Source organism: Rhinoraja longicauda, chromosome 21 (assembly GCF_053455715.1).
Source record: "Rhinoraja longicauda isolate Sanriku21f chromosome 21, sRhiLon1.1, whole genome shotgun sequence".
Lineage (NCBI taxonomy): Eukaryota > Metazoa > Chordata > Chondrichthyes > Rajiformes > Arhynchobatidae > Rhinoraja > Rhinoraja longicauda.
The window spans coordinates 340727-367827 of NC_135973.1; the positions used below are offsets into that span (position 1 = coordinate 340727).

Genomic DNA, 27101 nt, shown 5'->3' on the forward strand with positions numbered 1-27101 from the left:
AAACTATCTCCTTACATGTACTTCATCTGAAACAAGTCAGAAAGTTACTCAATCACACATACAAGTAACATAAGAGTGATAATAGTGTACATTACACAGATAAATGCATGTTAATGGAAATATAAGTTATTAGTATGAATAATTAGTATATAATATTTGAAATAATTGGTTTGATTTTTACGTTTGATGTTTGCACAAGTCATAATTATAGTATCATTATTCAAATCCATAGACTAGCCACCGTTACTGAGAGGGAGGAGTGGCCGGGGCTAGACTAGCCACCGTTACGGAGAGGGAGGAGTGGCCAGGGCTAGACTAGCCACCGTTACTGAGAGGAGTGGCCAGGGCTAGACTAGTCACCGTTACGGAGAGGGAGGAGTGGCCGGGGCTAGACTAGCCACCGTTACGGAGAGGGAGGAGTGGCCAGGGCTAGACTAGCCACCGTTACGGAGAGGGAGGAGTGGCCAGGGCTAGACTAGCCACCGTTACTGAGAGGAGTGGCCGGGGCTAGACTAGCCACCGTTACTGAGAGGGAGGAGTGGCCAGGGCTAGACTAGCCACCGTTACTGAGAGGGAGGAGTGGCCAGGGCTAGACTAGCCACCGTTACTGAGCATCCCCAGCAGTTGCCGGGGTGCCACTCCCAACTGCTGGGATATTCTCTGCACATCGAAGCCCATATTCATTAGCAGCTGGACCAGGTTCACCTCCTGCCCTGTCACCTGGTCACGCAGGGCTGGGCAGGTGGGGTTACAGTGCGGCAGACGGCACTGGTCGAGAAGGTGGAAGGAACAGTTCCTGGCTGCGGGCCGCGAGTTCTTGTTTTCCTGAAGACTCCGGTCCCAACATTGTAGCGCTCGGTTCAAGGAGGTCCCTCGCACTTGGAAGTCCAGCCAGTTGCTAAAAAACATTGTACAACAGTTAATATGAGTGAAGAAAGTTGTTAGAAATTGACACAGAATCCCGTCGTCTTCACATCTTAATAGTTTCATTAATTTGGAAATATGACACAATTTTGAAAGCTTCTAATAAACCATTAACTCCAAAACAACAATGATTCTGCACTTTGAGCTTTGGCCAGCTCAATGTGTCCGCCAAGACTCAGTGGGTAGCTCATTGTCTGAGTCAGAAATACGTGGCGACGCAGCGATTACAGGTGAACGCCTTCCAGGTGAGACATTAGTAAGAACCTACCTCTTTTCTCAGGTGATGCTAAACGTTTCTGTGGTGTTATTCTGAATAATTTTGTTCCCGTTGTCCCCACAAACGTTAGTCCCTCAGTAATGTCTCTGACAGATTCTCAGTAATTATCATAAAAATCGCACAAATTGGCTGCAATGTCTCCTGAATTATAACAGTGATTACACATGGCTCAGTGTATTCCTGGCTGGGTAAGTATAATTCCTTCTGATAACGCATGGTAAATGGTGTCAGGAAGATGAACCATGAGTTAGCCCTTCACTGACTCTGGAACCACTACTCATGCAGAGTCAGGGCTGACGGAGAGGCCACCGATTAATCCTCCTAGTACATTGGGGGATGTTTTGCAGACAACGCTGGCAGTGTTTTCCCAGTGACTACTGTACGTGATCCACATCTCAGAAGGGTATGAGCAGACAGGAATTGCACCTGTCTGTGGGGTTTGTGTCAGGCCTGGTCTTGGATTGACCAAAGGCACATTGTGTCACATTGAAGGAAGTTGTGAATTGTAGCTCTGTTTTCGGCAAGACCTTTCCAGTATCTCGTCATGAACATTGTTCTGTGGCGTGGAGCCGTGGGGCAGTTTGATAAAAGAACTTGTCTTGTGGATATTGAGTGTAACGATCATTCTCTTGCTTGGAGCATTCACTAACACAAGCGTTAACTGCAAACGGTGGCCTCGATTCTGGAGTGTAGTCACCACGGGTTTATATCAGAGAGGTACACCTGCCTCTTCTACCTTCCGGTCATCCTCTAAAGGCCAGTCCTTTCCTTCAATACTCTGCTTTTGCTACATCAGTGTAACTGTATGAATCAAGTTCCTGTGTGTTGAGCAGCAGCTAAAGAGCACAACCCATTCCCTAACCTGTCACTTCCCCATCCACCTCACTCCACCCCAGGCAAGTTCCTGCTGTGGTTCTCTCTACATAAGGCTGGTGGACAACGTTTTCTTCAAGAGAGAAACAAGGAACTGTATTTGTTGGAATTCTGAGCAAAACACAAGTGCTGGAGGATTCAGTGGTTTCACCTGCTGAGTTACTCAAACACTTAAAGTTTTCTTCAAGATATCTGTGCCCAATATTAACTTGGCAATGAAGTGACCTGCCCTGCAAACTCTATCAGCACCACTGCTAGAGATTAGCCAGGGGTGACTCCCGGCACCAAACACCACATTAAAGAACAGCGATGGTCATTTCACCACTGTCGGGAGAGATGCAAATCAGTGATTTCTTCGGAGGCTTCTAGACCAAGAAGCCCCAATTGCAAATTAAAACAACACCAGCTCTCTGGGTATTTCCCCATTGACCTGCGCTTGATAATAAATGCAAGAACAAAAACATCAGGCAGTCTGCATGTTTCAGTTGGAATCAACAGTGTGATTTGGAAACAGTTTGGCAACAAAACAGTTAGAAATGTAACTGGGCCTTATTCACTCTGAGTGACTGACATCGACAACTCCCAAAGCAATGTAAATTAATGAAGTAATCATTACTATCACAAACTAACCATTACCATCATGAACTAAACAGAAATCAACATTTCTGTTTACAAACTAAAATGTCTTCTTATTGGTAGATTGATGAAGTTAGGGCGGTGGATGAGGGGTGATGGTTACACATAAACATAGCACAAAAAGTAAGGAAATTTGTGTTTGGTAGATTATTTCTTGGTTGTAACAATGCTTCTTGGCAATAAATCTTATACCGTTGGAAAGCCTGTTTATTTCCCTTTTAAATGGTGCCACATTTGTAAGGAACATGCATTTGTGGGATGAGCAGCAGAGCTGAGTATGTGGGTTGCGCCCATGAAAAATCTGCCAAATCTTCTCTGCCAATGCCAAACAGCTTATTCTGCCATTGACTCTCGTTCGGTGTTGTTTGGTGGATTGGATGATTGAAGTCTGAAGAAACAAGACATATTGGCAATTTAACAATTTATTCATTTAATAAACAGGAGCCTCAGTAGCGTGTGGAAGAACCATACACAGCCACAACAGCCTGGCACCTCCTCCTCATGCTGGTCACCAGCCTGGTCACACACTGTTGTGGGATGGCATCCCATTCTTCAACCAGCATTTGTTGCAAGTCAGCCAACGTGGTTGTGTTGGTCACTCTGGCACGAACAGCACGCCCCAGCTGATCCCACAAGTGTTCAACGGGGTTGAGGTCAGGACTGCTCGCAGGCCATTCCATCCTCTCCACTCCCAAATTCTGGAGGTAGTCTCTGAGAAACCCTGCTCTGTGGGGGCGAGCATTGTCATCTTGGAGGATAGAGTTCGGTCCCAGACTATGGAGATATGGGATTGCCACTGGTTGCAGAATCTCATCTCGATATCTCTCTGCATTGAGATTGCCTCCAATGATGACAAGCCTCGTTTTTCCAGTGAGGGAGATGCCGCCCCACACCATCACACTGCCTCCACCAAAAGATGTTACTCTATCGGCGCAGCAATTAGCATAGCGTCCTCCGCGTCTTCTCCACACTTTGACCCTATGATCCAACTGCCGTAGGCAGAATCTGGACTCATCGCTGAACATAACGTTCCTCCACATGTTCAGGTTCCAGTGCACGTGTTGCCGACACCAGCGCAAACGGGCCTGACGGTGAAGGGCAGTCATGGCAGGCCTCCTGGCAGCCCTATGAGACCGGAGATCGGCTGCGTGCAGTCTGTTCCGAATTGTCTGGGCAGAGAGCCGTCGGCCATATCGTCCTGCAAACCTTGACTGCAAATCTGTAGAAGACAGCCTACGGTTCCTAAGTGCTGACAGGGTGAGGAAACGGTCTTCTTCGGGTGTCGTCTTCTTGGGACGCCCACTTCGCGGCCTGTCTCTGACATCCCCCGTTATATGGAACTTGGCCTTCACTTTGGAGATGGTACTAGGGCTCACTCCAAATAATGCCGCAACTTGGTTTTGCGGAACACCAGCTTGAAGTTGCCCTATCGCACGGGCCCTATCCAGATCAGTCAAACGTGGCATGCCGATTCTTGGAGCAGACACCTACTGACCACTGTAGCAGGGCCCATGCTCACAGATGCTGCCAATCAGGTGCCAATCAGGCACCTGATTGTCAGCACCTGGGGGTACCAGAAGCTCAAAACAAGAGTCAATAGCAACAGCAGAATAAGCTGTTTGGCATTGGCAGAGCAGATTTGGCAAATTTTTCATGGGCACAACCCATATACTCAGCTCTGCTGCCCATCCCACAAATGCATGTTCCTTACAAATGTGGCACCATTTAAAAGGGAAATAAACAGGCTTTCCAACGGTATAAGATTTATTGCCAAGAAGCATTGTTACAACAAAGAAATAATCTACCAAACACAAATTTCCTTACTTTTTGTGCTATGTTAGAATAGGATCATAGACAAATAGGTGCAGGAGGAGGCCATTCGGCCCTTCAAGCCAGCACCGCCATTCAATATGATCATGGCTGATCATCTAAAATCAGTACCCCGTTCCTGATTTTTCCTCATATCCCTGATTTCTTTAGCCCAAAGAGCTAAATCTACCTCTGATTAAATCTATGATGGCCGAGTACGGTAAGAACACAATTCCAATGCAGGTGTTGGAAACCAGAGAGTCCCGCAGCAAAGAAACAGTTTCTACCACCAACTATTCGACCATTAAACTCCCATTTACACTGATACAAATTTTATTCTCCCCATAGTCCCACCAACTCCCACACAGAATCTACCGCTCACTACATATCAGGGCAATTTACAGAGGCCAAGCAAACTACAAACTTTTGGGAAATGAGAAGAAACCACATAGTAATGAAAACAGGTGGGATATGTAAACTCCACACGGGCAGTACTGGAGGTCAGGATTGAACTTGGGAGCTGAGGGTAGCAGCTTTACTAGCTGTGGCACTGTGCCATCCAACAGAATGGGCATGATTGGGTCATTTCATGCCCCTTCCATCACTGCTAAAATGGCGAGCTTTGCTAAAATGTTCCCTGAGGGGTGTGGATGGTTATAGATGAGGGGTGATGGTTACACATGAGGGGTGATGGTTACACATGAGGGGTGATGGTTACACATGAGGGGTGATGGTTACACATGAGGGGTGATGGTTACACATGAGGGGTGATGGTTACACATGAGGGGTGATGGTTACACATGAGGGGTGATGGTTATAGATGAGGGGTGATGGTTACACATGAGGGGTGATGGTTACACATGAGGGGTGATGGTTACACATGAGGGGTGATGGTTATACATGAGGGGTGATGGTTATACATGAGGGGTGATGGTTATACATGAGGGGTGATGGTTATACATGAGGGGTGATGGTTATACATGAGGGGTGATGGTTACACATGAGGGGTGATGGTTATACATGAGGGGTGATGGTTATACATGAGGGGTGATGGTTATACATGAGGGGTGATGGTTATACATGAGGGGTGATGGTTATACATGAGGGGTGATGGTTACACATGAGGGGCCCATTCCTGTGCTGTACAGTTCAAAGTGTCATGGAAATAAGCAACATATCTGTTGATCAAGCTGGCTGTATCATGTCTGTGTACACATACGTCATACGCTCTGTGTGCACGCATCATACAAGCTATGTGTACACAGTTCATATTTGACATATGTGTACATCTTGTGTGAAGCGTGTGTACATAGGTTGTATGAAGTATGCATGTATACATGCTTCATACAAGCTGTGTGTACACATGTCATACATGATCTGTGTACACATACATGCTTCATACAAGCTGTGTGTACACGTGCTTTCTGTCACAAGCTGTGTTGCTCTTCCCTTTCTAATTGTAACGTGTGGATTGGACGTTGGGACTGATGAGTCGTGGGAGGGAGCATTTTACTTTACATTTACATAAACTAATTAAGGCGCTCAGAGAAATAAAGAGCCGTCTGTGCCTTTTCCAAATCCGCTTACCCAACAGACTAAATTCATATCACGCTTAGACTTCGCATTGCACAAATCCCAGGCAATAAGACATCCTTTGTATTGACAGAATTCTGAAATCACTTTGCAGCATATCTGTAATATTCAACAATCGGCTTTAATGAGCAAGCAAATACAGCCGCCCTGGTCACTTCACAGCGTCTGCCCCTGGCTGAGCTAGGCTGTCATTGCAAACGCAAAGGCCTGAACTGGATGAAAACTGTCACCATTGCAGTGTAATTGCAGAGTTAAACTCAGATTAAAAAAGACACAGAGTGCTGGAGTAACTCAGCGGGTCAGGCAACGTCTCTGGAGAACATGGATACGCGATGTTTCAGCTTGGAACCCATCGTCAGATGTCAACCCTGAAATGGAGTCTTGACCCCAAAACATCACCTATCCATGTTCTCCACAGATGCTGCCTGACCCGCTGAGTTACTCCAGCATTCTGACTACAATCAGTGTGTGAATGTCATGTTACAGGGTAAGAAATACTGGGGAACCTGCATCAACTTCGGTGAAGCTTATTGCCAGGCTGGGCTCTGAAGTCTATCTAATGTCAATTGTGCATCTGAAATCTCCATCACCTTGTTTAAAACTTACGAAACAATTTATCGGTAGCTAAAATTCGATATGTTGTGACATCAAAGAAGAGAAAGGACAATATTAAAATGCATATTTCAGTAATTGTAAGGGTTGAACCATGGTCAAAGAATAAGGATGCCTTAAATTGATAATTAAGATTAAAAAGGACTAAATGTTTTCTGAATGTTAACTGTCAATTTTGGCTAAAATCAATATTATTCGCTAGAATTATTTGTTCCAATCCAGTCAACTGGTGAAAATGAAACAGATGTGCACAGTGCAAGTATTCAGCCTTTGTAGAAGAAACACAAATATTTGATCAGGTGAAATTTCTATTCAAGTGGAACGTAACACAGCCCCGGGCTCCACAAACTCCTCTGACTACGAGTGGAATTCTCTGCCTCAGAAGACAGTGGAGGCCAATTCTCTGAATGCATTCAAGAGAGAGCTAGATGGAACTCTTAATGATAGCGGAGTCAGGGGGTATGGGGAGAAATGCAGGAACGGGGTACTGATTGAGAATTATCAGCCATGATCACATTGAATGGTGGTGCTGGCTCGAAGGGCCGAATGGCCTCCTCCTGCACCTATTGTCTATTGACTATGAGTCCAAACCCAGCGCTCAGGTCCAAGACAGTGGCCTACCGCTTGACCCTAAACCGGTTTTCTTTTTCCATCTTGGAATGTCTTGTCTGTATTACAAGAATAGTTTTCTCCACCCCTCAAACTGCAGCCCACTCCGTTACTTCTACTAACTCATGTTATCGTTCCCAGAGTGAGCTTCCTTTAGGCTGACAAACCCGCAGAAACTAAACATTGCCCAGAAAGTCCCTTGCCTGCACGTCCCATTCTTGTCAAGCTTCACAGGGAGCACCTCACCCTGTGGGTAAAGAGCCTGAAACTCAAACAGAGGGGCAGTGGTGGCTGGTGGAGTCGTTGCATCACCACACCAGAGTCCCAGGTTCAATCCTCATGTGTTCTAACTTCCTCACAGAGCTGTGGGGATTGGTAGGTTAGCTGACCGCTGTAAATTACACCTCATATGGAGGTGAGTTGTAGATTTTGGGAGCAGTTGATGAGAATATTGGGAGGGTAAAAATAGGATTAACGTAGGATTAGTGTAAATAGGTGTGTGACTGTCCCCTGTCCCTGATTCTACGAGGCATGTCACCTTCACTCCATGAAGCATCGTCTGTGACTAGAACAGTACAGACAGTCTAGCAGTCTGCGTCCATTACCATCCTAGCCTGGAGAATGCAGGGATTAGAGAGTGCCAGTGTTAGAGAGCGAGGATTAATGAGAGCATCAGGGTTAGTGAGAGAGAGCCGGGATGAGAGCGAGCTGGGATGGTTAGTCGGATGGAGTAAAGGTGCCATATTCCCCCAGATCTAATCTCCAGTGCAACCCGTACCGCTGCATACTGCAGTTAGCTGGCAACTCTGGAGAAACTGCAGCTGGATGTTAGTGCACTGCTGCTCTTTGCAGATGTAGCCAGCTCTCTGTCGGTATGATGCAGTTGTCACAGAGCAGTGGTTAGCTGTCAGTGCAATCAGACCATTACTTTAACAGAACTAATTTCCTAAAATGCATTTTCAGTATGAAAGAGCACCGAACCTGTCAGATTGACCGAATATTCAAGCCTATAAATCAGAAGGGTGCAAACCAATAAAAGTGCAGTAAATACCTGGCAGTGGGATTGTTCTCTGAGGACTGTGAAGGAAGAATATTCCATCGTAATGTTATGTAATGTAGATTAGTTTATGCTTCATAAGATCATTGCTTATCTAAGTTTAATGATACAATTATTCATGGAATTTTTAAATGATCCTTATATAAAAGATTTTAAAATAGCCGCACGACTGCTCCCTCTGTCTAGCAGCTTCACTGGAAGCACGGCAGATGTGTTGGATGTGGGCAGATGTGTTGGATGTGGGCAGATGAGGTGGATGTGGGCAGATGTGGTGGATGTGGCAGATGTGGTGGATGTGGCAGATGTGGATGTGGGCAGATGTGTGCAGATGTGGTGGATGTGGGCAGATGTGTGCAGATGTGATGGATGTGTGCAGATGTGGGCAGATGTGGTGGATGTGGGCAGATGTGTGCAGATGTGGGAAGATGTGGATGTGGGCAGAACGCACAGATGAAATGAATAAACACTTGATGCATGGTTTAATGAGCTAATACTCAAATGAAGAATACCAAACAATAACACTTTATAAAATAGCTTTCAGGTTTAACATGTTAATACTTTACCTCTTGGAGATCAAGGTGTGTGATAGACATGCTGGGGCAAACACAGCTCTGAAATGGAAATTAATTGAATTATCAACGACATTAAGCAATAAACTCTGGCGTAATACCCACATTTACTAAGCACTAATACTGATTTCTGAGCCACCTTAAGTCATTTGCAGTGAAATTAATATTGTGTATTATATCTTCATATTTTAACGTTAACTTATCCTTTTACTATATTTTAGCTTGGGAGCTTTTTCTTTCAAATCCCAGCAACAGCAAATAACAATTTAAAAGGTGTTTGTTAAATGTTCTATCGAATACTTTGTACTTGTTCATTGCTGTTTGACTGAGTTGCAACAAGGACGCGATCAGCTTTGAACGTATAATCCAAGCTGACAATTCATCATTGGTTCATTGTTGAAGGAGACATTCTTCAGATGGGAATGTTAAACAGCCCTGACCTTCCTATTCTCTTGGTTTAAGTGGATGTAACAGGTCCCACGCCACCACACTAAAGGTCAGCAGCTTCTTCCAGTTTCCTGGATAACCTCTCCCTTTTTAAAATATGTTTAAAAAACAGATTGGTTGATGATTTCTATGTCGCTGCTGGCACACAACGATCACCAATCAATGACAAAATAACAGCAATCATTGTACTCCAGAATATGAAATGCTTTGAGAATTCACACTGTGAAAGCACAACGTGAATGTAAATGTAATGGGACTGTGAATGTTTCATGCTGTTTACCATGGGGGGTTGGGAAGACTACAGTGGTATTTTAGATTTTAATGATGGTGAAATAGTTTCCAGATTCTGCTGCTTCTTGATGGCTGATATTCTGACTGAAGTAAAGCATGGAAATGTAACAGATTGCTTTTTGACATGTTACCTTTTGTTAACGTTCTTCATTATTATATCCAGTCGGTATAAATCTGTTACTCACCACTACTCTTGAAATGTTTACTACATTTATGACATTTCTCCGTTTTCTTTTAAATAAATAGATTCTTCAACTAACTAGGAGAGCCATAAGGCATTGTGAATATCTGAACATTATAAACCACTGCACCATTTTGTAGAATCGTTGGTTTTATTTGTGGGGGTTTTTGTGCTATGCCTGCCACTTATCAACTTGTGAAAGTTATACCAGACACAATTATATCTGTACAAGGACAAATGTGTTTATTTTAAAAAACTCCAAATATTAAATTCTGCCCTTTTTGTGTACTTTGAGAATGATGTTGAGTAATATGGCCCCACTGACCCCCCCCCCCCCCCCCCCCCCACATAATTATTTGTTAACATTGAACACCAAATCATCTGTTGATGCTGATAACTGTGTATTCTCAATCCATTTTAGGACATACTGCCATTATAACATGGCATTTTGGTCCAAAGTTCTGTTGGGTTGGTTTCTCTAATAAAATAATATTAATTGACACCATTACCAACCCTGTCTGCCTACGTTGAGTTTGGCAATATCAATGCTGCCTTAATCTCAAACAGATGCATGATTTTCCAGCTTTGGTTCCAATAGTCTCAGACTTCCAATTGCAGGAGATTTGACGGCCTTTCATTTCTCACTGCAAAAGCTTATTGCTGTTTGTTTCTCAAAGAGAATTTCAGTTGCAAATTTCCAAAGAAATGCCAGAAGTGGTACATGAACATTCTCAGCAAAAGAATTGTCACGATATGTCATCTGTGTTCCTGCTTATTCAGTGTGTTATAGACAATAGACAATAGGTGCAGGAGTAGGCCATTCGGCCCTTCGAGCCAGCACCACCATTCAATGTGATCATGGCTGATCATTCTCAATCAGTACCCCGTTCCTGCCTTCTCCCCATAACCCCTGACCCCGCTATCCTTAAGAGCTCTATCTAGCTCTCTCTTGAATGCATTCATTGTTGATGACTCTGATGTCAATCATACTGCATGTGGTGCTGTATAAATGTGCTGACCTATTCTCGGGATATCGAGTTCATGCCACGCAGAGGACCATCAACAAAATGCAGGTCATTGTTCCAAGTGAAATTTAGCAATATTAATTTTCCAAAATTAAAGTATATAAGGGTCAGGAACTTCTATAACAAATGGTCCTATTAACATTCAGCAGTGATTTGAATCCCATCTGAGTGAAACTCTGCTGTAGATCACATTTGGTCTTGTGGAGGGGAGTGCAAATTTAAACAGTAGCTCCTCCTAAAACAAAACGTTGACTTGATTAGGTGGAGAGGGTTGAAGGATTTGTCCCAGTAATAAAATATTTCCTCTAGCTCTTATTCCATCATGTACAGAGACAGTATTTTTAAATCATAATTCACTTACGATACATCTCGCAGAGAATTTCTGAGGTCTCTGCCCAAATTCTGGATGTAGTTCCACTGGGTCTCTGTCAGTGAATGGCTTCCCAGTTGAATATTCTCCATTTTCAGCTGTTCCTCGTCAAAGAGCCACTGCACCACAAACACTGGGGCTGAAAGGGAACATCACAAGTTAAGGTGCCTGACCCAACCGTACAAGTATTCGTGGATGCATTATGTTGACAGTTTTGTTTACATTTTAGGGTTGGATAAATCCGGTAGCCAAAGAAACACTGCCACTCATCGCCTCGTCTGAACTGTTGTCTGCATCGTTCAGGAATAACACCGTTCCACAACCTGCACAGAAACTCTCGTTAGCTCACGTACATGACCTCAGAATCTTACTTCAGATTTTGAACCAAACAAATTAAGCAGTATTTATTTATTTCAACTATTTTTAACTTTTTTCAAAAATAACATTTTCCTATATAATTGTTATTCAAATGTCTTATAAATTTTAGACATAAAATTGAAATCCCTCAACATTTCTGTTAAAATCTCGACCAACAAAGTAGAAAGTCATCGGAGTGTGATGTCCCTCAGTGATGCTGTTCCTCCGGCACTGAACACTGGGGAAGGCAGGACCACTCCAGGGCCCATTGCTGTGGAGTATCCAGGCCCCATTGCTGTGGAGTATCCAGGGCCCATTGCTGTGGAGTATCCAGGGCCCATTGCTGTGGAGTATCCAGGGCCCATTGCTGTGGAGTATCCAGGGCCCATTGCTGTGGAGTATCCAGGGCCCATTGCTGTGGAGTATCCAGGGCCCATTGCTGTGGAGTATCCAGGGCCCATTGCTGTGGAGTATCCAGGGCCCATTGCTGTGGAGTATCCAGGGCCCATTGCTGTGGAGTATCCAGGGCCCATTGCTGTGGAGTATCCAGGGCCCATTGCTGTGGAGTATCCAGGGCCCATTGCTGTGGAGTATCCAGGCCCCATTGCTGTGGAGTATCCAGGGCCCATTGCTGTGGAGTATCCAGGGCCCATTGCTGTGGAGTATCCAGGGCCCATTGCTGTGGAGTATCCAGGGCCCATTGCTGTGGAGTATCCAGGGCCCATTGCTGTGGAGGATCCAGGCCCCATTGCTGTGTACCATCAGGGGATGGTCTGATCTCCCCGTCATGTTACTGGAATAGGTGCACAAGGATGTAACTGAGTCTGGTGGCTGGACTTGTTGCCTTGCTGTCCCGCATGGACCAGCCATCAGTTTTGGTGAGCAACCACAAGCAGCTGGGAAGCTCATGTCTACCCCAGACGGTGGATTAAAATGTGTTTCTGCTGCGTACCCTAGTGAGGAATGAGCACGTGCTTTTGCCTGCAAGACTTGGTCCCTGACGTAAAACAATTTCCAGACCCTTCCAAAGTTAAAATGGACTATTCTACTGTATCCACATTCTACTGAATAACATCTCATTCTGGATTATTCTGGATGTCTGAGAACACTTGGCAGTGGGTATACCCCCATCCAATCAAGATCTCTTTCTCCTATGGTAAATTTCATTCATACTCTTAACTAACTGTTTGAACATTGCCTGTCCATTTCCTCCACAGATGCTGCCTGAACCTCTGATATCCCTAAGAAGTTTATATTTTGCTCAAGTTTCCAGCATCTGCAGTCTCTTGTGTCTCCACTACACGTTTGTTTCTCTCACGTACTTTCTTCTTGCTATTGCGAGCTCTGTCTTTCAAATTTCCTTTCATTCTCATTGACGCTGGCTGGGACAGAGGGTGGAGATTTGCTGGAAAACCCAGCAAGGACCTGGGATTTTTGTGAGAATGTTGCTTCCTTCTGGGCAAATTTAACGAAGGAGAAGTGAAAGTGCCCGGTGTACCTATGTACCTATGACACAAGTACCTATGTTGCCACCTTCGTTTTCAACCTGCTTGCTTTTATGCACAAAATTTGACCTGAGAAGTCTTCCCTGTGTTCCAGAGATAGTCTCCTCACCATTTTCAACAGGTAATTAACCATATACTTTCTGGAATTATTGTTACTTGTACTTGCTTAATTATTAAATTTAAATAACACACATATTGCTAATGATATCGTTATAATTCTCCTCCTCAGCACCCAGTTTCACTAATACCAATGGGGAATATTGGAAGACAACACATGTTGCTGCAGTTTGTTGCTTTACCGGAGTCCTTTTTTGATTACGTGGTTGGGGCTGCAGGAGATCACATCTGTGCATTCATTCTGCCGAGGCTGTTTACTGTCCAGAAACCAGCCGGAGTCCACCAGCCCCCGGACCTGAACATCTGCACCCAGCTGTGTGAGAAGGTTGGCGATCCGCTCAATGTTCAGCAACACACCTGTCCCACCAGCACTGAAACACAATCACACTGTTAAGGCAGGCAGACCTTAAACAACTTTATATGTCACTGCTAATGGGTTCTGCACTAACAATGCAAGGTCTGGTTCTCTATTTTTGTAAATCTTCTTTCCATTAACATTGCTCAGCAACCCATCAGTTAATAATTACATCAAGTGAACTGAGTGGAATCCTGCATCCAATCCTGGCATCTACCAAATTTCACACTGGTTCCAAAAGAACTTCAAACTGTTAACCTGTGTCCAATTCAGGAAAATCTTCTGGTTATTTCATCTTCAAATCCACAAAGAGAGTTTATAATTGTTTAAAAAGCTACAAGCTGCAGCCATGGAATCAAAGAGTCTTGTGTGTGTGTTAATGAATCAGGCATCATCAAAGTTGGGCCTTTGCTGTCCAACATGTCCATCACTTTGCTGTCCAACATGTCCATCACTTTGCTGTCCAACATGTCCATCACTTTGCTGTCCAACACTCTAATGTGTTGCTCTGCTTGTAGACTGAGGAAAGAATTTAGTTCTAACCTGTAGGTAGGAACTGCAGATGCTGGTTTATACCTGTCCCGCTGAGTTACTCCAGCTTTTTGTGTCTATCCTTTGTTCTAACCTGCTGTGTGACCTGATCCTCCACATGCCTCGTTTAATCTACTTCCACACAGCGAGACTTTGGACAGATGCTTGCAACCTCCTTCACACTGAGCAACAGGAGAATGGATGAGTCAAGACCCATTGCACGAGAATAGCAAGACATCATCTCCTGAGAACCGAGGCTGGATGAAGGATTTTCTTGCATTGACAGAGGCAGGAGTGGGAACAGATCGAGGGAATTTTGTCTTCACAGGAAACACAAATTCAAAAGGAGCAAAACCCAGTAAATTCCAAGATGCTTGCCCAGAACTAAAACTGGAAATTTGGATGCAAAAATAACACATTTTGTGTTTTCATCAAGAGTTGTCTGAAATAGCAGGGAATATGGGGAAAAAATTAAATTAATTAACCAAGTCATAAATAGATCTGAGAACTTGGATTACTACTTTTTCTCATTTTTCAAGAAGGGAAGTTAAATTGAGTTACTGCAAGGTTTACTGTACTTCCAAAATGTTCCTCTACGCATTAATTTATATTTAATTATGCAATGAATTTGTATTTAATTACAAATTAAAGCATATTTAGCATTTATGATTCACTGAATCTGACTAAAGGTGGCATCTGCTGAAAGGATTGGGAGTGCAGGTATGAAGGTTCATGTAGGGTCAGTCACGGTACAACATAGACACGGTGGATAGTCACGGTACAACATAGACACGGCAGATAGTCACGGTACAACATAGACACGGCAGATAGTCACGGTACAACATAGACACGGCAGATAGTCACGGTACAACATAGACAGGGTGGACAGTCACGGTACAACATAGACAGAACGGATAGTCACGGTACAACATAGACAGAACGGATAGTCACGGTACAACATAGACACGGCAGATAGTCACGGTACAACATAGACATGTAGGGTCAGTCACGGTACAACATAGACACGGCAGATAGTCACGGTACAACATAGACATGTAGGGTCAGTCACGGTACAACATAGACAGGGTGGACAGTCACGGTACAACATAGAAAGAGCGGATAGTCACGGTACAACATAGACATGTAGGGTCAGTCACGGTACAACATAGACACGGCAGATAGTCACGGTACAACATAGACAGAGCGGATAGTCACGGTACAACATAGACACGGCAGATAGTCACGGTACAACATAGACAGAGCGGATAGTCACGGTACAACATAGACATGTAGGGTCAGTCACGGTACAACATAGACAGAGCGGATAGTCACGGTACAACATAGACAGGGCAGATAGTCACGGTACAACATAGACAGGGTGGATAGTCACGGTACAACATAGACAGGGCGGATGACTTCACTGCTACAAGGCCCATCATTTTGTTTATCCTTGTAACAAGTGATTGATCTTCCACTGTCCGCTTTGTTCTCTGTCAAAGTTCATTTATTTCCCTGAGGATGTCCAGTCCAGACTTAAAGAGTGTTCACTTGTTATACATCTGATAAAATTGAATCTGTGGCTAGACACAGATCCCCAGACTGCACAGTTTGTGACAGTGACTACAGCGTTGTACGGCAAATATCCAAAACGGGCAATAGGCCCAACAATTAAAATGTCAATTGCTGAAGCTTGATTTTACCCCAGCAATTAATTGCATGTTTCATTGAACAGCCCCTGCTCATATTTTTCCGACAACATTGTTCAGATCGCTGTGTGGAAGTAGATTAAATGAGGAATGTGGAGGATCAGGTCACACAGCAGGTTAGAACAAAGGATAGACACAAAAAGTTGGAGTAACTCAGCGGGACAGGTATAAACCAGCATCTGCAGTTCCTACCTACAGGTTAGAACTAAATTCTTTCCTCAGTCTACAAGCAGAGCAACACATTAGAGTGTTGGACAGCAAAGTGATGGACATGTTGGACAGCAAAGTGATGGACATGTTGGACAGCAAAGTGATGGACATGTTCCGCATCTGAGTGTCTCCGCGGAGAGTCTTTGATTCAGCGTGGCCGTCCTGGAGAGACAGAAGCATGGGGAGTACTCGGGCAGGAGGGGTCACTCCACAAGGCTCACTGACCAATTATGAAGCAACGTTGACAGTTTTCGAGGAGAATTGGTCTTTACATCACTTTTGTATTTTCTCATTAGATGGCAGAGAAAGAGAAATATACTAGCCTGCAGTGAATATAAGGGACTTCTCGGAACTTGTTCATGGCATATTTGATGCATTTAATGCTTGAACTTAGTAAATGATAAATTTACATTATATCACCATCATTATAATGAAATACTGCCCTTTCATTTTCAATGCACTTGGCATTCAAAATATTCCACATTGATTATGCTTACTAAAAATATACCCAGCTGTGATTAATTTAGAGTTTAGTCCAGTTTAGTTTAGTTTAGTGTAAAGATCAAGGTACCAAATAAATTTGTACAGTGAAATTTGAGTGACCATACAGCCATACTAAGTGTAAAGCAACAAGACACACAACCACATAAAGGTTAACATAAACATCCTTCACAGTGGACTCCACATTCCCCACTGTGATGGAAGAGCAAGAAGCAGGCTCTTCGGCCCGCTGAATTCATGCTGACCAATGACCACTCGTTCACACTGGTAATGCATTATCCCACTTTCTCATCCACTCCCAGTGAAAGAGCCAGCTCCTGACAGCTGGCTAGGGGCAATTTTACAGAGGACAATTAACCTACAAACCTGCACGTCTTTGGGATGTGGGTGGTAACAGGAGCATCCAGAAGAAACCCATGCGGTCACAGGGAGAACGTACATACTCCACACAGACAGCACCCAAGGTCAGGATCGAACTTGGGTCTCTGGTGCTGTGAGGCAGCAGCTCTACCCGCTGCACCAATGTGCCATCCATATGGGAATATTGAAAATAGAATCTTGCTGTAAACATTTTCAAAGCATTTCTAGATTCATGTTTAGATCACCATTAATTTCAGAGTTCCCCAGGGTGGGTAGAGACAGTCAGGTGAGGTTTAAATAGACAATAGGTGCAGGAGGAGGCCATTCGGCCCTTTGAACCGCCATTCAATGTGATCATGGCTGATCATTCTTAATCAGTACCCCGTTCGTGCCTTCTCCCCATACCGCCTGACTCCGCTATCCTTAAGAGCTCTATCTAGCTCTCTCCTGAATGCATTCAGAGAATTGGTCTCCACTGCCTTCTGAGGCACAGAATTCCACAGATTTACAACTCTCTGACTGAAAAAGTTTTTCTTCATCTCCGTTCTAAATGGCCTACTCCTTATTCTTAAACTGTGGCCCCTGATTCTGGACTCCCCCAACATTGGGAACATGTTTCCTGCCTCTAACATGTCCAACCCCTTAATAATCTTATATGTTTTAATAAGATCCCCTCTCATCCTTCTAAATTCCAGTGTATACAAGCCTAGTCGCTCCAGTCTTTCAACATACGACAGTCCCGCCATTCCGGGAATTAACCTAGTAAACCTACGCTGCATGCCCTCAATAGCAAGAATATCCTTCCTCAAATTTGGCGACCAAAACTGCACACAATACTCCAGGTGCAGTCTCACCAGGGCTCTGTACAATTGCAGAAGGACCTCTTTGCTCCTATACTCAACTCCTCTTGTTATGAAGGCCAACATTCCATTGGCTTTCTTCACTGCCTGCTGTACCTGCATGCTTTCTTTCAGTGACTGATGCACTAGGACACCCAGATCTCGTTGTACGTCCCCTTTTCCTAACTTGACATCATTTAGATAATAATCTGCCTTCCTATTCTTACCACCAAAGTGGATAACCTCACACTTATCCACATTAAACTGCATCTGCCATGCATCCGCCCACTCACACAAACTGTCCAAGTCACCCTGCAACCTCATTGCATCTTCCTCACAGTTCACACTACCACCCAGCTTTGTATCATCTGCAAATTTGCTAATGGTACTTTTAATCCCTTCATCCAAGTCATTAATGTATATTGTAAATAGCTGCGGTCCCAGCACCGAGCCTTGCCGTACCCCACTAGTCACTGCCTGCCATTCTAAAATGTGTTAACTCCCCTCCCCACATGCAAATCACTGTGGATACGTTCACTAAAGGTTTGCCCAGGGTGGGTTTGGGATCTTTGGACAACAGCTCAGTGCACAAAACCTCAACAAGTGAAAGAGCCAGCTCCTGACAGGTCCAGCGAGCTGTGGTCTCCACCTTCAGTTGTGCTGCACTTTTCTACAATGCTGAATCTCTCTACATTCATCAACCAAACTTGCACATGATCAATGACTCACCTCTCCCATCACCAGCTACCCACCACTCTACCACCAGATGCCGACCACCAGACCCACCACTCTACCACCAGATACCCACCACTCTACTACCAGATACCCATCACTCTACCACCAGAGACCCACCTCTCCCATCACCAGCTACCCACCACTCTACCACCAGATACCCACTACTCTACCACCAGATTCCCCCCACCCTACCACCAGATGCACCCCACCCTACCACCAGATGCCCCCCACCCTACCACCAGATGCCTACTACCCTACCACTAGAGGCCCACCACCCTACCACCAGATGCCCACCTCTCCCATCACCAGATGCCAACCACCCTACCACCACACTACAGGTCCCCCTCCTCTGCACCTCCTCAGATACTGTGGGCATTGTTCAGTCTACGGGCAGCGGCTCTGTTGTGCAATCTGCCAACCCAGCTAACGGCTCCTCTCCGACCTGGATGGCCGCTGAGCAGAAACAATCCAAATGAAGTCAACTTGTCTGAGCTTCCATTGTGTTACTCCAGCATTTTGTGTCTATCTTCGATTTAAACCAGCATCTGCAGTTTTTTTCCATGGTGCCGAGATCACCAAGTCATAGAGTCAGAATGTACAGGAGTCTTCCAGCTCAGACACACCCTGCTTCCTACCCTTAAACACAGGGCCAATTATTTTAGAAAAGCATGGAAAATTATGTCAGAAGATTAAAGTAATATTGTCTGTCAAGTTACAATGAAATTAAAAGACCATTAATAAAATAGAAATTGCCATATTTGGGTACTTTCAATGTGAAAATCTGGTGGCTTTTGAGTGCATGACAAGGCAAGGTTTGTGCCCGGGAGCTCCCACTGTCCACAACAGTGTTGCTGGCCACTGTGAGATGTCACCTCCTTCGAACTACATTGCCCTCTCTCCTCACTTTATGCAACAAGATGTCAGCTGGAGTTTTGCTCCCTCACATGGAGAGACTCAGACACTGTTGAGCAGATAGAGGAGACGTACTGAGAACCAAACTCTGGCATCCAGTAGCAACATCATCAACTTTGATAATAAAACACCGTAACTTGTTAATTGCAGCTTCCCCTCATGTAATTCAAGAGCAGTGATGAAAACTGATCAATTGAATCATTTCTGTTGGTTAAATAAACACCACCTTCAGGAAATATAAGAAAATAACTGCAGATGCTGGTACAAATCGAAGGTATTTATTCACAAAATGCTGGAGTAACTCAGCAGGTCAGGCAGCATCTCAGGAGAGAAGGAATGGGTGATGTTTCGGGTCGAGACCCTTCTTCAGAGGGGTCTCGACCCGAAACGTCACCCATTCCTTCTCTCCTGAGATGCTGCCTGACCTGCTGAGTTACTACAGCACCTTCAGGAAATAAATTCAAATATCTTCCTTTAATTTACTTTTTTTATTAAAAATGACTTCTAAACGATGAATCTATCCTACTGACCTGGTTCCAGCAAGCATGACAATCTTTGCCAACTTAATGCCCTTGGGAACTAAATCTTTAATCACTTCCCTCAGAATCATCGAGCCCATGAACGCATAGTCTGCTGGAGAGGAAATGCTCCAGTTAATGCACAGAAATAATCACTTGTGTTTGATTCTCTTACCAATCTGTTAAAGGAGGCATTGAGATGTACCTTGACGGGTCTTTGGTGCTGTTCCACTCCATACATCACTTGAACAGTAAGGTACAGTGCTATTTCATGAAAGACAGCGATAAGAGAGTGTGTTAAGAAGTATGATTGAGATTCATTCTGTCCACATCATATACAAAAGATCCCCACGTGCAGGTCACGATTTCATGTTCCTGGATGTGTATAAATCACGCATGCTAAGACCAATCTCAAGTTGACTGGTGGCAAACCAACTGGACTAACAATAACTTGCAATTATATTGCAGCTAAAACATTACAAAGCATCAGAGAAAAGTCAACAACACAAAACAAAACAAAAAAATAACAAAGATGTAGAATTAAATGGGAATTTTAAAGAAAGGGTGGAGGGGAGAGGTTCAGGGAGGGAAGTACAGAGATCAGAGGCTTGGCTACTGAAAAAAGACAATGTGCTGGAGTAACTCAGCGGGTCAGGCAGCATCTGTGGGGAACATGGATAGGTGATATTTCACAGAGTGCTGGAGTAACTCAGTGGGTTAGGCAGCATCTGTGGGGAACATGGATAGGTGATATTTCACAGAGTGCTGGAGTAACTCAGTGGGTCAGGCAGCATCTGTGGAGAACATGGATAGGTGATGTTTCAGGTCAGGGCCCTCCTTCAGACACTATTCCCAGACTTGCCACTGAAAGCCCAGTCACTGATGGTAATGCGATTAGCTTGGGGATGAGTCCATACAGGAGCAAGATGCAGACACAGGGAGGAGAGAGAACTCGAGAGTTGAAGTCATAGCTGAGACCCATCTCTTAATCAGGAGCTAATGTAGGTCAGTAAATGAATGAAACGTGATGCAGATTACGAGCGGTGCAGAGTTTTGGATGGGCTTGTGTTTATGTTGGATCAAGTGAGAGGGGAATATCAGAACTACACTGGAATTGTCCACACACATGGGCAGTAGCCAGAACTTTCATTCTAACCTTCATTAGATTTTTATTCCTTCATAGGAGAGAAAGTATGGATAAACTCATCTCTAAGTTTCTTTACTTTTGCCATTTTTTAAATTCAAATAACCAGGATGTATTTTCCCACTGACTTCCCCTGATCTTTACAGATAACCAATCTTCACTGAGTATTTCAGCAACCCATCCCCACTTACAAAAGGAAAGTGCATCGAGGTATTTGCTACTTGAACACATTTAGTGTAAATTCATCAATAGGAGAGTCATCGGATTCAAACTCTGAGCTGTCGTTTCCATTGCTCATTGTCTCACAAATGTGCTAAATGAAAAAGCATCTGTTTTTCAGAAATGTCGACATAATGATTCAGGATGTGAACCATTTACAGAGAGATCGATAGTCACATGGAAACGATTGGAGTTGTGAATGTGCTGCAAGAAACAAACCAAACAATCCCATATCGGACAGAGCAATTGTTTTAAACTGAGTGCCTATCATGAAGACATTTAACATAGTAAGTCTGAGGGATAACGTTTTCCCATAAAGGGTGGTGGGTGTATGGAACGAGCTGCCGGAGCAGGGAGTTGAGGTTGGAACTATCCAAACATTTAAGAAACAGTTAGACAGGTACATGGATGGAGCATGTTTGGAGGGATATGGACCAAGCGCGGGCAGGTGGGACTAGTGTAGCTGGGACATGTTGGCTCGTGTGGGCAAGTTGGGCCAAAGGGCCTGTTTCCACACTGTATCACTCTGTGACTCTATGAAGGGCCTGTTTCCACACAGTGTGACTCTGTGACTCTATGAAGGGCCTGTTTCCACACTGTATCACTCTGTGACTCTATGAAGGGCCTGTTTCCACACTGTATCACCCTGTGACTAAGTCCAAGAGGAAAAAAAATCACAGCCTGAAAATCTGCAAGTTGTCAACTTTCGTCATTATGAATTTGCCCTGGTCCAGTAACCATGTTTGCCCAGGTCCACGTTTGCCCGGGTCCATGTTTGCCCGGGTCCATGTTTGCCCAGGTCCAGTAACCATGTTTGCCCCGGTCCATGTTTGCCCAGGTCCAGTAACCATGTTTGCCCCGGTCCATGTTTGCCCCGGTCCAGTAACCATGTTTGCCCGGGTCCAGTAACCATATTTGCCCGGGTCCAGTAACCATGTTTGCCCCGGTCCATGTTTGCCCCAGTCCAGTAACCATGTTTGCCCTGGTCCATGTTTGCCCGGGTCCAGTAACCATGTTTGCCCCGGTCCATGTTTGCCCCGGTCCATGTTTGCCCTGGTCCATGTTTGCCCCGGTCCATGTTTGCCCCGGTCCAGTAACCATGTTTGCCCCGGTCCATGTTTGCCCCGGTCTAGTAACCATGGGGCAGTGCTTTATTCTCCCTTATAATTACTTCCACGTACACAGCCATCAGGGACAACATTTGGCATTTCCTGTTGCACAGTCTCTTGGTTAGAGTTCAAAATATAATTCAGGAACATTAATCTCCTCACGTTATTAATACAAATGGTACTCTGCTCAATTTATGAACCAAGATTTTGCATTATCAGCAAGCGTTTTAAGATATATTCACCCTTCATTCACTTTCTGCAGCACATGTTATTCTGCTTCTCTTTGTGCAGTCTCTACCCAGACGTGTGACCAGGGGCAAGTACAGAGATGAGGTCCCAGTCCCTCATCTCCCCATGTGTTGGAAACATGGGGGTGGAGGCTGTGATGGGGCAGATGGAAATGTGCCTTGCACTGCTGTTTTTAGGCTTAATTGAGCCAAAGTTCAGAGCCTTCACCCAATGAATGGGGGTTGTGGGGCTGGGTAGGTCAGAGGTGGAGTTGAGGTGAACTGCCAGCAGGTGATCCGGGTAACAATGAGTGCTCAGGAGGAGGATGTTCATTGACTCTCGGACTGGGTATTCTGCATGTCAGGAGTGAGGTGCAGGTAGAGGAAGTGAAGATAAATGTCAGGATGATTAAACGTACAAGAACATAATGAATCTATGGAATTCATTCCCACAAACGGATGTGGAGGCCTAGGCAATGGGTATTGTTAAAGCAGAGATTGACAGGTTTCTTGATTAGTAAAGATGTCAAAGGTTATAGCAGAAGGCAGGGGAAAAGGGTTAGGAGGGAAAGAGAGATCAGCTATGATTGAATAGCAGAGTAGACTCAAGATAGACACAAAACTCTGGAGTAACTCAAAGGGTCAGACAGCATCTTTGGAGAAAAGGAATAGGTGACGTTTCTGGTCGAGACCCATCTTCAGTCTTGACCAAAACGTCACCTATTCCTTTTCTCCAGAGATACTGTCTGACCCGCTGAGTTACTCCAGCTCCAGCTGAGTTACATTTGTGTTTATCTTCGATTTAAACTAGCATCTGCAGTTCCTTCCTACACACGAGTAGACTCGATGGGCTGAATGGCATAATTCTGCTCCTTTGATTTATGAACATGAAAACATTGAACAGAAACATTGCCCCTTTATCTTCATGCAATTATGTCTTGGTGATTGTTAAACACGCTGCCCTGTGCATCTAACGTACAGAAATGAGGCACAAACTCACACAATGTTAGCGTTCCACCACTGCGGGTTTTCTTCAGGATCCGAAGAGAGAATTCCAAAACCTGGTACATTGAACAAACAAACAAGGTGAGACAATCCTGTATTATCTGCAAAAATAAACCACACACAACTGGGTTGGTTGTTTTGGAGGAAACAGGATCTCACGAGATAGTGAGCCGGTTTGTAAAACTTGAATAAACTGTTCTCAACAGAGGAAGCACAGAAATTGTACAGAAAGTTCAGGCAAGACCCTGAGGTTTTGGCATTGCCGTGAAATGTTACCTCTGCTTCATCCCCCAGATGCTGCCTGATGTGCTAACTATTTCTTGTACCTCCTGACGTGACAACACCAGTGATGGGCACCACTACCTGATGTGCTAACTATTTCTTGTACCCTCTGACTTGACAACACCAGTGATGGGCACCACTCCCTCGGTCAACAATACACGCAGACCCAATGCTTGATAATCACCTTTCTGTGTCAGTGGCCAATCGGTAGAACTCATGAGCCGTGGGGTTGATCTGTATCTCGCATCACAGCTTTCCTTGTTGTGACAACACCAGCCACCTTTGTTCATTCACAAAAGAAAAAGATTCATCTCACTTGCTTTGCCATTAGTCTAGGACAACTTATCCAAAACAAAATATATTTATACAAGTGTCATCTCATTAAACTAATTAATAAGTTGAGTAAGTTTTGATTTTATTATTGATAATGATTAAAAAGTACTAATTTAATATTTTTTTCTTTTAAAGCAGTTAATTACTGCAAACCCAGTGAACAAACACGAGTATATAAACAGCTTAAAGTTAACAATTATGTTCCATTTTAACTAACATTTGTTTCAGATTGGTGGTGTGACAATTTTGCTCTGTTGGGCAGGGAAACATAAAGATACAAATGCCCTTAATGCTTCAATCACTGTGTGGTCTTTTCTCCAGAGATACTGTCTGACCCGTTGAGTTACTGCAGCTTTTTGTGTCTGTCTGTGGTTTGCACCAGCATCTGCAGTTCCTTCCTACACATGTGGTCATTGGACTTTGCCGGGGCTTGCCTCGGGTATCAGCCACTCAATCTTTTAATGATCATACTGAGGAGTAAATATTGGGTTCAACAGATTGAGTACTCTCCTGCAGTTCTCGGAACTGTCTGGAGATCTTTTATATCATCCTAAAGAGGCACACCAGACCTTCCTTTAACAACTTATCCAAGTCGTTCTGGAGATGAATTGAAATGTCAGCAGGGATTATGTGCAGTGGCACATGACCTCCTGCCCCAGAGGTGAACTGTTCACTCACTGAGCAAGGGCAGAAACGGCCAACTTGTCAAACACTGTCCAGCCTGATGTTACCCTGGCAACATTCCCAAGCCACTGAGAATAGTGGCTGCAATTACTGCAAGAACAAAACAACCTCTGCCCTTTTATGTTTCCAATCATCTTTGTTGGTGACTCTTGCAAGTCTACTCTGAAATTAGTCCAAAGCAGGGTTTATAACAGAGTTGTGCTCAAATGAGAATGAAATTCCACAGACTCCACCACACATGCACTGAGCAACTGAACAGCAGGAATCCTGGTTGTAAACTTTGCTTACAAATGTAACGTGCTTCATTCCTCTTCATATTATATCTATTCTGGATTTAACAATATGGCCTGTGCATTTTTCTATGCAACATACCAATTTGAAATTACACACTAACCTTACTCAGGTTATTTATTCAGACAGTTGTGCAATAATTTAAAATGTAAAAAAGTCTCAAATTCCAAAGCTGGCATTGATTATGGACAGAAAATGAAACTTATTTCTATTTAATGAGGTTATTTTTCAATAATTCCTTCAATAATGCAAATATTTCACTGTAATGGATTAATAAAAGCACTTTGAATTGGAAGTTTGCTGCACGATTTCTGAATGTCCCTTACCTTCGAGAAATACTAGCCACCGCCGGCTTCCCTTCGAAGCCCGGAGATAATATCTGCAAAGTAACAAGTCACGAGGCGACAGAAATCAATAAACACACAACCATTGCAGCAGATGTGCTGGTAATTAGATTCTAAACTGAATGTCATAGAAATACTATTTTTATCTTTGAGGAGGCACAAAAAGTAACCAATGAGTTTTTCTCTGGTTAATAAATTTGAAAAGGTTTGTGTTACCCAGCTGGAGTTCCATCGTTGCAGGTCACTGTGGTGCTTTTCAAGAAGTTGAGTTTCATCTCCTCTGCACTAGTTGATTTTGAACATTGGTACAGGGTCTGTGCCAAAGTCCTGACATGAGACACCAGGTTGTCATTGTCTTCTGTGGCCGTGAGGTTGCCGTGGGTTGGTTCCGGGTGAGCGGAGGGTGGAACAGATTCCCCACTCGAGGGGCTGGGCGTCCTTTTGTTGGGGCCAGAGTTCCTGGATGCCACCTTAGAATGTGGCTTGGTAAGGGCCACAGCGGCCCCCAACATGGTGCAGAAAGCGAGAGTGAGGGCGAGCTTCATCACAAAGTGGGATCTGCAAAAAGTCAACAATTGTTAAATCAATTATGACAATTTGAGAATAAAAGTTTCAAATGATGCTTACCTTTGTAAATATGTTGAAGGAAGCTTCTGTGGTGATTTTCAGCTCGATGCAGAAGCGTTTTGATCCTAACACCATTCGTGCTCTGAACAGATACGTCCTGGACCCAACCTACTGCAAAGAAATATTGGATCTACTCAAATCTCGGATGCGAAGTTGACTTTATATTTTCCGCATATGGATCAAATTACTCGATTTTCAATTTGCTTTGAATTGATGCCATGGAGTGAAGATGGCATTGATTGGACGGGAAAGATAACACATTGAGCCCCTCCTGTGAAAAATATAAATCTTGGCTTAGACTTGGCACCTGGAGGTAGTGTTAGTTTTAACTTCATTGCTTTACCTTTCTGGGGGTGCTCAATTTTTGAATCATTTTTGTTAAGATGTAATATTGTAAAGAATTAGCTTAGCAAATTCAACAAAAACAAATTAGTAAAGAGAAAGGCTAACTGTAAAATTCTTATGTTTTTTTTCTCTCTAAATCTACCTCTGCCACAGCTTCTCATCATCTGCACAAGATTTTATTTATTTCTCAGTGCTGAATAAAATTAAGGCAATCAATTAAAACAAACTTCATTTAACAGTGTATAACATATGACATAATATAGCAAATGACAGTATATGATATAAACTAAAGGAGATATATAATACAATTAATTGTTCACAGCAAACTTCTTGCAACAAGCAGATAAGTAATCAGGTGTCATTATGTGATGATCATTAACAATAGATAAGAAAAAACATTACATTAAACTTGCACATCTATAGTTCTAAAATCACATTTAGCACCATAAGGGGATGGACCCCTGATTGTCCGATACACTCTGTCTCGGCTCAGCATTTAAGCAGACTACATAACTTTACCTTTTGGATTCAGTTCCAGTTTGTCTCTCCAGAGAGACCACAGTAAATAGTCA

The 27101-nt window shown here is 43.9% G+C and overlaps 1 protein-coding gene across 2 annotated transcripts; it reads right to left on the bottom strand.

Annotated features, from left to right (window-relative positions):
• On the bottom strand, positions 1-27101 carry LOC144604189 (palmitoleoyl-protein carboxylesterase notum1a-like). 2 transcript variants are annotated; one of them, XM_078418395.1, is made up of 13 exons: positions 27049-27101; positions 26185-26295; positions 25774-26115; positions 25540-25592; positions 24090-24185; positions 23619-23679; positions 20125-20183; positions 19932-20031; positions 13435-13623; positions 11496-11596; positions 11265-11412; positions 8954-9001; positions 1-898 (listed from the first exon to the last, which is right to left on the bottom strand). In XM_078418395.1, exons 3-13 carry the CDS (start codon positions 26100-26102, stop codon positions 595-597), a joined length of 1488 nt encoding a protein of 495 aa, XP_078274521.1. In that variant the 5' UTR covers positions 26103-26115; positions 26185-26295; positions 27049-27101; the 3' UTR covers positions 1-594. The 2 variants fall into 2 exon arrangements, with proteins under 2 accessions (XP_078274521.1, XP_078274520.1); XM_078418394.1 differs by having other exon boundaries at positions 19932-20034.

Excerpts from the sequence above, each read along its gene's own strand:
- LOC144604189 (XM_078418394.1), bottom strand. The coding sequence starts at position 26,102 with ATGAAGCTCGCCCTCACTCTCGCTTTCTGCACCATGTTGGGGGCCGCT. Across the intron at positions 20,184-23,618 it reads TGGTGGAACGCTAACATTGT|CACTGTACCTTACTGTTCAA; the intron begins GTGAGTTTGTGC and ends TTCATGAAATAG. Across the intron at positions 899-8,953 it reads CACACCTTGATCTCCAAGAG|CAACTGGCTGGACTTCCAAG; the intron begins GTAAAGTATTAA and ends AATGTTTTTTAG.